The 12,853-nt window shown below is 45.0% G+C and overlaps 1 protein-coding gene across 3 annotated transcripts in view; it reads right to left on the bottom strand.

Moving 5' to 3' along the window:
* Nucleotides 1-1,100: 1,100 nt before the first annotated feature.
* Nucleotides 1,101-12,853, bottom strand: part of SLC37A3 (solute carrier family 37 member 3) — a 32,668-nt gene continuing 20,915 nt past the window's right edge. For all 3 annotated transcript variants that reach the window (XM_054988322.1, XM_054988323.1, XM_054988321.1), the window contains exons 12-15: nucleotides 12,322-12,369; nucleotides 10,162-10,313; nucleotides 4,771-4,836; nucleotides 1,101-3,203 (exon numbers count right to left, since the gene is read on the bottom strand). In XM_054988322.1, the coding sequence (XP_054844297.1) occupies nucleotides 3,111-3,203; nucleotides 4,771-4,836; nucleotides 10,162-10,313; nucleotides 12,322-12,369 (359 nt within the window). In that variant the 3' untranslated portion in view covers nucleotides 1,101-3,110. The remainder of the gene's footprint in view (nucleotides 3,204-4,770; nucleotides 4,837-10,161; nucleotides 10,314-12,321; nucleotides 12,370-12,853) is intronic.

Below are 12,853 nucleotides of genomic sequence, written 5' to 3'. Positions count from 1 at the left end.
AGGTTGGATCCTATGAAATGGTTCTGCTAACGTGAGCACTTTCCTCTGGCATGAAGAGCGTTTCTGCTGACACAAGAGACTCTTCCATTGTTGGCAGAGCCTCTTGCATTATAAGAAGGTGGCTTCTTGCATGGGGAGGGGGTGTGCACAATCCAATTCTGTTTGTTTCAGAGCACCCCAGGACAGTTTGCATTGCAAGGGGAAACCTTCGCAACTATTCTGAAGCACTGTAAATTATTTAAGTCAAGACATTCCCACGGACTGAAACGTCTAACTTGGATTCTGGAACTGTAGACTGCACAACTGCTTGAAGCATGAGGACAGAGGAGCTCAGCTAAACAAGTACTGGATCTCTTTCACAAGACCCGATTCTGTACAGATTTCCTGCACCAAGTTACAAAACAGCGGAAGGAAAAATGATTGTGTAAAACATATTCTAAAACGCACAAAAAAGCCTAAACACTACAACAAGCGCTGCTTCCCATCTTGAAAATCATTTTAAGTGTATTTTTTAAAAGTACTTCAGCAATAAAATGAAATCATCTGGCAAACCAATTTCCTCCTGGGGCAAGCCACAGAACAGCTGATATTGCCACAAAACAGGAAAGGGCAAGAGAAGAGAAAACAAATCAATGCTTTGTCTATCCCCTCACCGGCTAGATGGTCATGGTAAAAAAAAACCAACCAAGAGAAAAGATCAAGCTTTAAAAGAGACACCTAGAAATGAAGCCGTCACTTCTTGTAGAAATGGAGCAGCACCACCAAAGAAAGCAACGGAGCAACACACAATTCAGAAAGAGGCTTTTCGGGTACCAGCTATGTACCCTCAAGTGCAGCCACATGATTCAACATTTACATTCATAAATAAAAAGGTATGCTGTACATTAAGTGTTTTAAAAGGCATTTTTGGAATGGAATAATCCCTTTCCTCCCCTAAAATTCAAAGCTGTTTCTGCCCTCCTCAGTTTCAGCAGGAAGAATCACCGGAGCCAAAAGATGGACTCTGGGGAAAGTGCAGGATGCGAGTCCAGCGGCAACTTAGAGACCAACAAGATTTTCTGGGTATAAGCTTTTGAGAGTCAGAGCTCCCTTCTTCAGCTACAGGGAGGAGTGTATCCAAAGAAGGGAGCTCTGGCTCTCAGAAGCTTATACCCAGAAAATTTTGTTGGTCTCTAAGGTGCAATTGGACTCAAATCCTGCTGTTCTACTTCAGACCAACATGGCTACCTACCTGAAACACCTGGGAAAACTGAAACTTAAGTCTTCCCAGGCTGCAGGTAAATTTTCTGAACCAGGCTGAGAACTGGTGTGTCAACCAAGTGACCCAACCCAAACTCATGATTCTTTTCTAGATCCTATTGACAAATGATCAACACTGAATCTCGACCAGGGGGCTATGCGGCCTGGTTTTCTGAACAAAATCCACCCAAAGATGAGGAGAGGGAGCCAAGAGTGGCTTATGACTCCGACTAAAATTAAAAGGCAAACTTAAAACATGAAACAACACAAAAACTGCCACTCTGCAGCTGAAATAAGCAGCCCCTTGTCTTCTATAACATCTAGGTAAGCTTGACTCATGTCCCAACATCACGGCACCAAGCATTTCCCCACCTCAGAGCATTGGGACAGGGAGATTCTCAGCATGACAGTGTGGAACAAAGGAAGCTCGACTAAATGTTAGACCAGGTGAGGGGGAAGAGGAGAAGCTGACAGCTCTGAGAGCATCACCATACTTTTAATAACTTGTTTCACACCCACAGGTCGTCTTTGGTGCAGATGAAAGGACACTTCAGCCATATTCTCTTCAACCTAAACGGCCACAACTTGAGATGACTCCTCAGTGAGAAAACAGGCCTCTGAGGATATCGAAGGTGTCTCCCAACTCAGACAGCAAATCATCATTGTGCTGTTCAGAAAGGGAGACCACTCAGGTAATTCAGAACCCCATTGTCGTTGTACCAGTCAGTCCCTCAAGTGCATTCAAAATCATAACATCAACGTTCATCTTAATTTCAAGAATAACAGGAAACTATTTTTTTTCCCTATGAAGGACTTAGCTACACACATCTCCAAAGACACAACCTCATTCTCACACTTCAGGCAGATCAACAGAAGAATTCATCAAGTACGGAATGTAACTGCACTGCTGGCTAGGAGCAGCTTGCAATATCTAAAATAGGACAAATATTTAAAACGGAAATAAAAACACAACCTCTGCCTTCTTGCAGGAAGGTTGTAAGGACCTGGGCTGCTTCCACAGACTCAAAGTTTCCTGATGGGCATTCAGTAAATACAGGGCTGGGCAGAACGCAGGAGGAAGGCAGCGGGCCCAGTCAGCTTACACAAAGCCAGCCAGCCACCCAGTGGCTCTGAGCTGACAGGAGGTGGATGTTTTAGTATCAAGTAACAAAAAGGCCTTTTAAAGCCCATTTGCTGAAGGAAGCAGCAAAGAGGGCTGTCAGTTTTGTCTCTCTGGTCATTGTCAGGCATTCAGACACAGCACAAAAACACAAGCAGACAACAGTACGAAGAATTTAGGAGGGCCAATTGACACAGAAACGAGCGGAGAAGCATTCCCTGGACTCTACCACTTGTGGCTGCATGGGGCGGGGGGCTGCACATTTGAATGCTCTCCAACCATAAAAGACATGCCCAGCCCAACAGGCAAATGTGAACTCTCCTGGCTACACTACTCTTCTGGGGTCTAGGAGACTTGTTTGGCGAGGAAACATGCATAATGCGTGTTCTCCGCCCCCAGCAGCCCAAAGTGCTCATTCCCGGAATATCTTTGCCATTCGATTCTGATGATTGCACAGACCGGCCCTGAGATTTTGGGGTACAACTGAAGGGGGGAAAAAAGATCTTCTCTGGCCCATTGAATCAGCTCTTCAAGAATCACACTCCCCAGAAGACCACAGCACCTCTTCAGATGGGTTTAGAACTTCAGATATCAACAACTGTCCAACGTAAACCCTTTCAGAGCTGTTTCCCACCAGTTCTGACTCAGTGGAAGATAAAAGTAAAAGCACACATGAGCTGTCTGAAATTCCGATAGCCGCTCTCTCTGCTGGCCTTCCTTGAAGAGTTCCGTTCCCCAGTGGATACGGCAGTCATCCGGCTGACCTGCGCACAGGCGTCTCTCCCAGGAGCACACTTATTTCCCTCACGATCAAGGGTGTGATGAACAGGACTGTTGAACTCGTCTGTGAAGAGAAAGGGGGTTAAGGAGACTATGAGACCAGCAAACAGTGCAGTTCGAATTCACTCTGGAAGCTTCTCGAGGTTTATTTCACACATTACACCAAGGTCAATCTATATCTGCCATTAGGGTATGTTCAGCTAGGAACTGCAGCCATCAGACAGACAGAGGAAATGCCTGTCCATAGGCAGAGATCTTGAAGGACGTTGCGCTCCCTACTTTCAATGAGGTTCTGCTCCTTGCTGACTCAGTTAAGAGGTTTGTAGTTATACCGGATCAAATATTCCTGCTGGAGAAGCAAGTTGATACAGTTGCAAAACCCCACTTTCTAGCAACTCAGTCTAGTTCAGAAGCTAGACCCCTACCTTGATATGGCTGGACCCAAGCCACAGAAACATCGAGACTAGACTACTGTAATGCACTCTACTTTGGTCAGCCCTCAAAATCCACTCTGAGTCTCTGGTTGTGGCAAAACACCACAGCTTCGCTATTATCAGGAACTAGACATAGCATGCATATTACTCCCATCCTACAGTCACTCCATTGGTTGCCCATCAGTTACTAGGCTCAGTTTAAGGTATGGGTATTGGTTATCACATACAAAGCCCTTCATGGCCTTGGTTCCTCATATCTACAGGGCTGCCTCTACCCTGTACTCCACCACAACAACTGTACTCATCTGAGCAGGGCCATCTGCAGGTGCCTGCCTGATGAGGTCAGGAAGGCTCCCCCTTTCCCAGCTTCCTGCAAACTATGCAGAACTGAATTATTCAAGAGGCCTTTTCTATTCAAGTAATGGGGTAGTACTCTACAAAAGGATTCAGAAAGTTACTTGGGTAAAGGGACTGTGGTCTATACTTCAGTGCACAGCTCATACTGCATGGTGCTGCAAGTAGGCTCCTACTGTGTAATTTTTGCATCATTTAACAGGTCATGTGAACACTTATGCTTTGCTGCAGTTCTGTTTTCGGATTTGCAGTTGGATCCAGATTTCTACAATCCAACTCCTATAGAACTGTCTATTGGATGCCCCATTCTGCCAAGTGTATTAATATACTCTGTGTCATGTGCCTCGAGTCCCAGAGAGAAAGGTGGGGTATAAATAACTTAAATAAATAAACTGGTACAGTACAGTGCGTTGCTTTCACATTTACATCTCTTTGCATCTCTGAACAGTTTTAATGGGTGAAGTGGACCCCTCAAGTACAGTTTTCTGGCAGAGGCAGGCCAATTACAGGCTGTAGTTTTCCAGCTGAGTAGATCTTCCGATACCAGTTTGACGGGCGGCTGCCTCACCATAAAGGTGGTGCTACTTCAGTTGCACATGAGGATCATTTAAGAGTGCAACAGCCCATGTAAGAAAAATAAAGTCACCTCATCCAAAAGTTTTGAGTTTCACCCCCAATGAAGTAAGCTGCCTTTCCCCCTAACTTTGGGGATGTTGCAAACAAACATGAAATTGAGGCGGTACAGTCACCTTGTGAGACTTGCACCACTCTAAATGTTAAAATGGTACTTTTGCACTTTAAAATATCATTTCTAACCTGGAGTATAAAAATTAGGGTCCTTACCATTAGAATGAAGAAATAGAAAACCCACATCCATCCCAAGTTCTCTTGGATCAAGGACACTAGGTACTGAAAGCAGAAAAAGCATATTAAGAAGCCGCTGAGGGACGCATAACACAAAAATGACACTTTTTCTTCCTTCATCCTCCCCCCCCCCTTATTTTTAAGGTTCATCTTGCTTTTTCTGAATTGAGATCCAACACACATGCAACACGGCCATTCTCTACCTCAGAGGCAGTCCAAGTTCATTCAACCAAGTTCTTCACTATCCCCAAAGGCTTGTCAGCATGAGTAACTACTTATCCTGAGGTAACCCCTCACATGTGCATCAACCTCCCATTTATTATCAAAATCAAGCAGCTGACAGGAAGCTTTATTATAGTGAATGAGTCTTTCGGGGGGAGGGGGTCAAGCCCTTGATTTTTATCATAGGGAAAGATGTACGGTAAAAAGAACTGGAAGAAACCAGGCAAAGGTTACTGTACTGATGGGGAACTCTCTTGTTATTAATTAGTAGCCCACGGACTGGATCCAGCCACCTTTTCCCACTCAGGGTCACCACATTCCTCTCCTTCCTACAGCTCACATCCCACATGGCTTATGACCATGAAAGTCCCATGACCATCACTGTGGCCTTTGTGGGTGATCTTTCCAGTGTCAGTACTGAAAAAGCTGACTGGGTCCAGCCCCACCAGTTAAACTCCAACACTGGCTGCTTTGAACAGCAGCAGCTCTTCAAAGTTTCTTCGAAGGGTCTTCGCCAGTCGACTAGCTGAGATCCTTTAATGAAAGATACCACAGAGTGAAATGGGGGGAGGGGTGTCTACAAGCAAAGCCGATGCTTTGCCACAGTTACTTCTGTTCTCCCATGATTAAAAAAAATACCTCAATAGTTCATGAAAAGTTAATGCAGCTTTATAAATGAAAATCAAATTTAAAACCTGCAAAAACCTACCAAAATCGCTAAAGGTGTGCATCTTTAAATGCAAAATCCAAAGGGTTCTGGAACAATATTAAAACACAAACCCACAGCAATCTCTCTCACACATATATCATACATATATCTGAAGAACACACATACATTAAATTTTATGTGAAAAACACTTCTTGGAGCTTTATTCCTTCCATCTATCAAGTCAAGGTAAAAGCTTAGTCTTCCTTCGATCCTGTAACTCCCCTTTGTTTCCAACAGTGAAGACAGGTCAAACTAAAGGGGGGGATTTACATCTTTTCTGAATTTCTTTTGAGATTTTCAACAGACTCCACCTGCTTGGTTCCCACTAGGGGAGACAGCCTAGTTCATGGAATCTCAGCTGGTTGCTATGGAGATGGATTGTCACTGATAACTACAACCTCAGGTAAAGAAGGAAGCAATTTGTCAAGCACAAAGCCGCAGTTTCAGTGGCAATAGGGGAGTTCAAAAACTGGAGAAAGGCAAGGTGAATTCATTCGATACAATTAATTCTACAGGGGGACGTTTTCCCATTGTGAGCATCAAACAATGGCCAATGTTACAGCACTCAGAACCATCAATGCTGCCTTGATACACGGGGCAAACTATTGGCTTCTCAAGGGAAAACCTCTCCAGAGGCAGTACAAAGCAAAAAGGGACTCTTCCTCCCCCCCCCCCCCACCACACACACACACTCCATCTCCTCCTCCCAAAGAGCACTACCAATAAGTTGCTCGGCACACTTCCTGGGGCCCATTCAAAGCCTACCTGAATATGAAGCAGCCAGTCTGGTCCCAGAGGGACCTCTGGCACTCTGTTACAGAACCCCATGGCTTCTCAGAATCTTAATTACCTTCCTGCCCAACTTGAGATTCTTCCCCAAAGTCAGTTCCTTATTCTCTGCTGGCTCACAAGACGATGCCTTTGCACATATTAGCAATTGGCTGTAAGGAGGTTTTAAGTACGTTGCTACACAAACAGTTATTTCCTACATAATTCTAGGGAGATTCATGGAAGGAAGCAACACTAACTCTATATTATTAGAGTCTATAAGCTAGAACTTCAGCATTGGGACAGGAAATCCAGCCTCATGGAAGCGTCATTTCAAGAGGCTGCACGACTGTAACCTTCCTTGGATGCTTGCTTGGATTGTCACGATAGAAAAAAAAATCAGTAGTAACATTCAGACTGACACGTGATTTAAGAAATCTCAACTGTACAATTTTCAATCCATTACTTAAACTGATTAAAACTGGCATATGAGGGGAAAGTACAGGCTGTAAAACAAAGATGATGCATGCCTGTGTTGCAGTAGACATCTGAAGAGGAAAACCAGCATGGTACAGTGGCACTTGGCCTCCAGCTCACAGAGAACCGTATTTCCCAGTTACCATCAAACAAAACAGCCCCATTCATTTCCATCCCTGGCGTGAGGCCTGCCCCTCAAGGAGGCCCACAACTCACATGTTCCTTTGGTGGTGGCTATTTCAAGGTTTGAATCACCTGCCAACCAGGCAAGGGCTTTGTCCACATTCCTGAAACATGCAGCAGGTGCCACATTGGGGAATGGTACCCAGAAGAGCCACATACGGCTCCTGGAGCCACTGAGTATCACTGGGCTAGAGTGCTGGACTAGAACTCAAGATGACCTGAGTTCAAGTCCAGAACAGCTAAGCTCACTGGGTGACCTTAGGACAGACTCTGCCTAAATAAGCTACCTCTCCAGGCTCTTGTGAGGATAAATGGAGAGGGGGAGAATTTCTGCATGCTGCCACAAGCTCCTTAGAAGGGAGGGGTATAAGTGAGACTTTTCCCTGTCCAGAAGATGAAGTGTCTCCTCTATGACAGTGTTTACCATCTGCAATTAGACTGTGCATTCCGCCATTGCTAACTAAAGATACTATCCTTTTTGTTTGGCATGTGTTTGGCAACTGCCCTCAGATAATAGCAGCATTGACACAGGTGATGCCACTCTCTCCCACCACAACTCCATTCTCTATTGAACTTTTCCACCTTTATGAAATCCAGAGAGATGGTGATCTATTCTTTTTAAACCATTTCCTCCATCTACTATTACACTACTAACAATGGAGCAGTCCCAATCTTCCAGTACTTTTTTTCCTGCCTCTGCATATTCCCTCGACACAGCTTACAGGCAGCACCATCATGTTTCCCACTGTTTTTAACACCCTCAAAGAGTTTCCACTCTGAATGTATTGGTTTGGTTCAAAGAAACCTCACATCATGCCATGTCACTTCATAATAACCAACTCCTTTTCCAGTTGTTGCCTCTTTTGTACAGCTTTGCTGGTCAGTTTGGGAATATCTCTCTTCAGCTTTGTTTCTTTCATGCCCTCCTGCCAAGGAGCTCAGCGCAGCAGCAAATGTGACCCTCCTTTCCCCCATTTGATCCTTGCAGTAACTCTGAGGTAAATGAGGCTGAGAGAGAGAGACTGGACCAAGATCACCAAGTGAGCTTTATGGATGAGAGGGAATTTAACCCAGGTCCTAGTCTGGCATACTAAATCAGTACACCACACTGATTCTTCAGCCTCTGGAGCCCTGTTCTCCAGTGTGCAGTTCTATTTATTATTAGGGAACTGGCTTGTCCTCCTTTCGATCAAGTGCTTTTTGTGTTGCTTTGAGGCGCATTGTCCATTTTCCCTCATTCGAAAAAGCCTCTCCCTGAAACAACAGCAGCCACTGAAGAAAGCTTGGCAAACAGACTTGTTAGTCTAAGGCATTTTGCAGTAGCGTGTTGCATTTCCGTATCTTCCCTTTTTTGTATCTGGCAGTGCAGTTCCCACACCCAGATCTGCTAGGCCCGGCTCCTAGGCCTTCCCACCACTGAGAGAAAAATCAGCCATACCTCTGCCTGCACTTTGATTGGCTCTCTCCTCACAATTGGTCTTTCACCTCAGGGCTTTCTAGTCTACCCATGTAATACAGTGGGCCAAGACAACCTTGGTCACTTTTCTGGGAGAAAGTTTCATAAAGGAAGGAAAAGTTCACATAAAAATACCAGCCCTGAATCCCTAAGCGGATAGCAATGTGCTTCTTCTCTTCCACATGGCCTTATTTACTATTTGAGCAAAGCAGGTTATATCACCCCAATTTCCCCTCTAGGACCAAGGGGTAAGAAAAAAAGCCTTGGGTACATGGCCGGGGGGGGGGGGAGTGCAGAACAGTTTAGCTGCTGCTTTCCTTTATAAAATCAATTTCTGATAAGCCTGAAGAAACCAGCGGTTAAACTCTTCCCCCCTCCCATGTACCCAATCACCCCCACCCCACCCCAGTAGTAGAGAGGAAATGGGGGAGGGGGTGAATCTATCTGGCCTCTAAAATGTCCTACCTCACGACATGTGTAGTACTGTATTTTAGGTGCTAGGCCAGAATATTTCCTTTTAGCCAAATTTTTAACTAAAGGGTGTTTAGATTAACAATTGGTTCTATGATTCCTCCCCACCTCCATTCACTTCCTCACATTTATATCCTGCTCTTCCTCTACAAAACTACATCCTCCCATTTCTGTAAGGTAGGTTTGTCTAATGAAAGATAGTGACTGGTCCCAGGGTCGAAACCACCTTCCTCACTCCCAGTAAAGGGCCACTGACTGACAGCTGCACAGCAGTGGAACCTTGCCTGGCTTCCCAGGTGACCAGGGCCTCCGGAATTTTGTTCCCCAAAGTCCAGCCCTGCCTGAAAGAAGGGGAAAAAAATCGCAAGGGAAGCATAAGGAATAGGAACCTACCGTGAAGAGACGAACAAAAGTTACTACCCCTCTCATTCTCCCCAGTATACATGGCAGTGGCTGAAAGAACAAAGAACTGATTCTTCCATTTTACAAAAGACTCTTTGGCTGGCTGCCTGGAGGTATAATTTATTCGCCAGAGGTAACCAAGTAGGTGGGAGATTAAGAGGCTCTGCCAGGCCTCCCTGCACCACCACAAATACATTGCTTAGCCGATGATAACATCCAGCTTGGAGACAGGGAAGTTGGTAAATGTGTATTTTAGCATGTTGGGCTGATAGAGGGAGGGGCCACAGCTCGGTGGCAGAGCATCTGCTTTACATGCAGAAGATCCCAGCTTTAGTCCTGGCATCTTCAGTTAAAAGGATCAGCTAGCAGGTGAAGTGAAAGACCTCTGCCTGCGTGCTCATGAGAATGCCCAAATTGCTGAGACAGGGCTCAAATGAGTTCGTAAACGTCTCATTCCCTGATTACAAAAATCAGCACTGCACATTGTGTAACACATTTCCAGGGATGTGTTCAGTGAGACATACCCTTTTTGTTAGATTTGTATTCACTGCTGCTTCATATAAACTCGCCCACTCGCAAATGTGACATACGACCTGGAGATAGCTGATCCTTCTGACCTATGATCCTTCCCTGGCAGAAATAGGACAAATGCTTTTTAAATCCTACCAGATATCTGTCTCACCTGACCCACAGCCGCTCCAATGCTCCCAGTGCCATCCACGATCCCCGTCACAGTCGCCAAAGCTTCGCTGCTTCCTCTCACCATTTCCTGACGTCCCAAGTCAGCAGAAATGGCTGAACTGATCATGTTGGAAGGACCACCAATGAAAAAGCCTGAAGGACCAGGAAAGAGAAAAAGGAACTGTAAAGGACAGGCACCACCTCGGATCTGATCCAAAATGCTCCTAGCTTAGCACCCAGCGGTGTCATACGCCTCTGCAAATGCTGACACCTGATGACTCCCAGCTGAATCCATAAACCAACTCATGCTGAAGGAGCTGGAGAGATTCCCTATGAGGAAAGCCTGAAGAACTAGCCTCCTTCCAAACCACCCAGCCCACTAGTTAAGATCCCCTTCTCAAATCTTGCTGTCTGCGCCCTCCCTGCAGAGGTGAGGTGGGTAACAGACTGAAACAGGGCTTTTCTAGTGGTGGCATCTCTCTTTGGAACACCCTCCCCCCCGTGAGGCTTGCCTGATGCATACCATACTGTCTTTTAGGCACTGTACTAAAAAATATTTTACTTAGCCTTTAAACAAAGGATTTTTTTTGTTTTTAACTGTTACATAGTCTGCTTCCAGCCTGAGGACTGTTTGATGGATATTTTTTAATTTATTTAACTTCATGTATACTCCACCTTTCTCCCCAGCAGAGACCAAAAGTGGCTGACTCTGTTTTCCTCTCCTCCATTTTATCCTCACAACAACCCTGTAAGGTAGGTTAGCCTGAGAGTGTGTGACTGGCCCAGGGTCACCCAGCAACCTTCATGGCAGAAAACGGTTCAAATCTGGATCTCCCAGATCCTAGCCTGACATTCTTAACTACTACACCCCTTCGACTTTCAATTGTTGCTTTATATTATCTTTATGCCCATGGTTTCTTTTTAATATTGCTAATTTGTATTGTTGTTTTTAACTTTGAGCCAACTCAAGAAAGTTATCTGGAGAGGCAGCATATAAATAACCGAAAATGAAGTGTCTATAACTTGCATGTTTTTTTTTAAACACTGGTATGGGTCACTAGGAGAGCATACTAAAGCTTCATAAAACCATGCATAGTGTGAAGAAAGTGAACTAAGAGAACTTTTTCTCCCTCTTCCCCCAAAGACTAGAACTTGGAGAGACACAAAGAAGCTGATGGGCAGCAGATTTCAGGCAGCAAAAGGAAGTATTTCACACGAAGTAAAACTAACCCATGGCTTTCACACCGACAGCGGATGCAGAAATAGTCACTAACTTAAATGACTTTTAAAGGGGATTACACAAATTTGTGGAGGATAGGGTCCATCAGTGTCCAAACAGGGCCATGATGATTAAATGAGACCACCCGTGAAAGCCAGTATGATGTGGGGGTTATAGTGCTGGACTAAGGACCTGGGTTCAAATCCCCACCCAGCCAAGAAACTCAAGGGGTGGCAGAGAGCCAATCACACACTCTCAGCCTAAGCTGCCTTGGTCGAAAGACAAAATGGGAAAGAGCCGTGTAAACACTGTTCAGAGCTCTTGGAAGAAATGTAAATAAAGATTCATAGATGTTCAGATGTAATAAAGCCTATGAATTCTAGCTGCTGGAGATAACAGGGACAGGCTTTGGTCCTGCATGTCCTGCTTGCAGACTTCCTGGAGACATCTGGTTGGTGTTTAAGACGAGCCTTTGGAGTGAAGCAACAAGATCCTTCTGATGTTCTTGCCAGCACTGTGCATGAGGTGATGTGAAAGTGCCTCTGCGATGTATGCAACATCTATCCTTAATGGTGCAGTCAACAATGAAATGCATACATGTGAGCAGACACTATGGAAAAAAGACCTCTCTCTCCATGTTCCAACTTCCCTGGCCATTCTACATATTGTATGGGAGCCCCCCCCAACTGGATCCCCCTGTGTGCATTCTATTATAATGCAGCTTTAGGGGGCTCCAAATTTGATTGCAGCAGCCACACTGGCAGGAGAGGATGTCAGCTAGTCCAGAGCCTTGCAGAGCACTAGAAACATACTAGATTGTACCTTTATCAGACATATACTATAATAAACACCTACTCTTGAAATTACTAATACCAGTGTGTGTGTTAATACAGTTAGGACTAAGTCTAAAGTGACATAGAAACAGTAACGCCGATATCTTACCTGTAATGGCCATGATAACTGCATTGATGACTTTGCTGTTTGGTGACCCTAGAGAGATGGAGAGGACAGTAAAGACCCCCCTGAGAGTCGCAATTCGTCACTGGCTGAGGCAAAGAGAAGCTAATTCTTAAAACAGCTTTGCCAAGGCTGTAATGCACTCATGATGGTCTCTCTGCCCCATGCAACACAGCCTGGTCAGCACGGATGGACTTTACAGAACAGGCTATTGCAAAACAGGGACAAAACACTTCTGGTCTAGAAAATATACCAATTTATTAAGAAGGTTGGCATGGTGATAGAAATCAGGCAAATCCTTAGGATGGACTGGCCTGTTCGGCTAAATAAAAATAGACCAGGCAACAAAAGGAAACAGTCTTGCATTCTGAGATTTAATTTCTCTGGATTCTAGAACTGGCTGAGTGAAGGGAAATCCTCTATTAGCCCTTGGATCACAGAAGCCATTATTTCCCAAACCAGGAAACTACTCTGTTCCCCGTTAGCCACAATTCTATAACCCTGGGAAGGAACAATA

This window comes from Eublepharis macularius, chromosome 9 (genome assembly GCF_028583425.1).
Source record: "Eublepharis macularius isolate TG4126 chromosome 9, MPM_Emac_v1.0, whole genome shotgun sequence".
NCBI lineage: Eukaryota > Metazoa > Chordata > Lepidosauria > Squamata > Eublepharidae > Eublepharis > Eublepharis macularius.
Note: the sequence above shows the minus strand (reverse complement) of the source record. Positions and strands in the feature narration are given on the sequence as shown.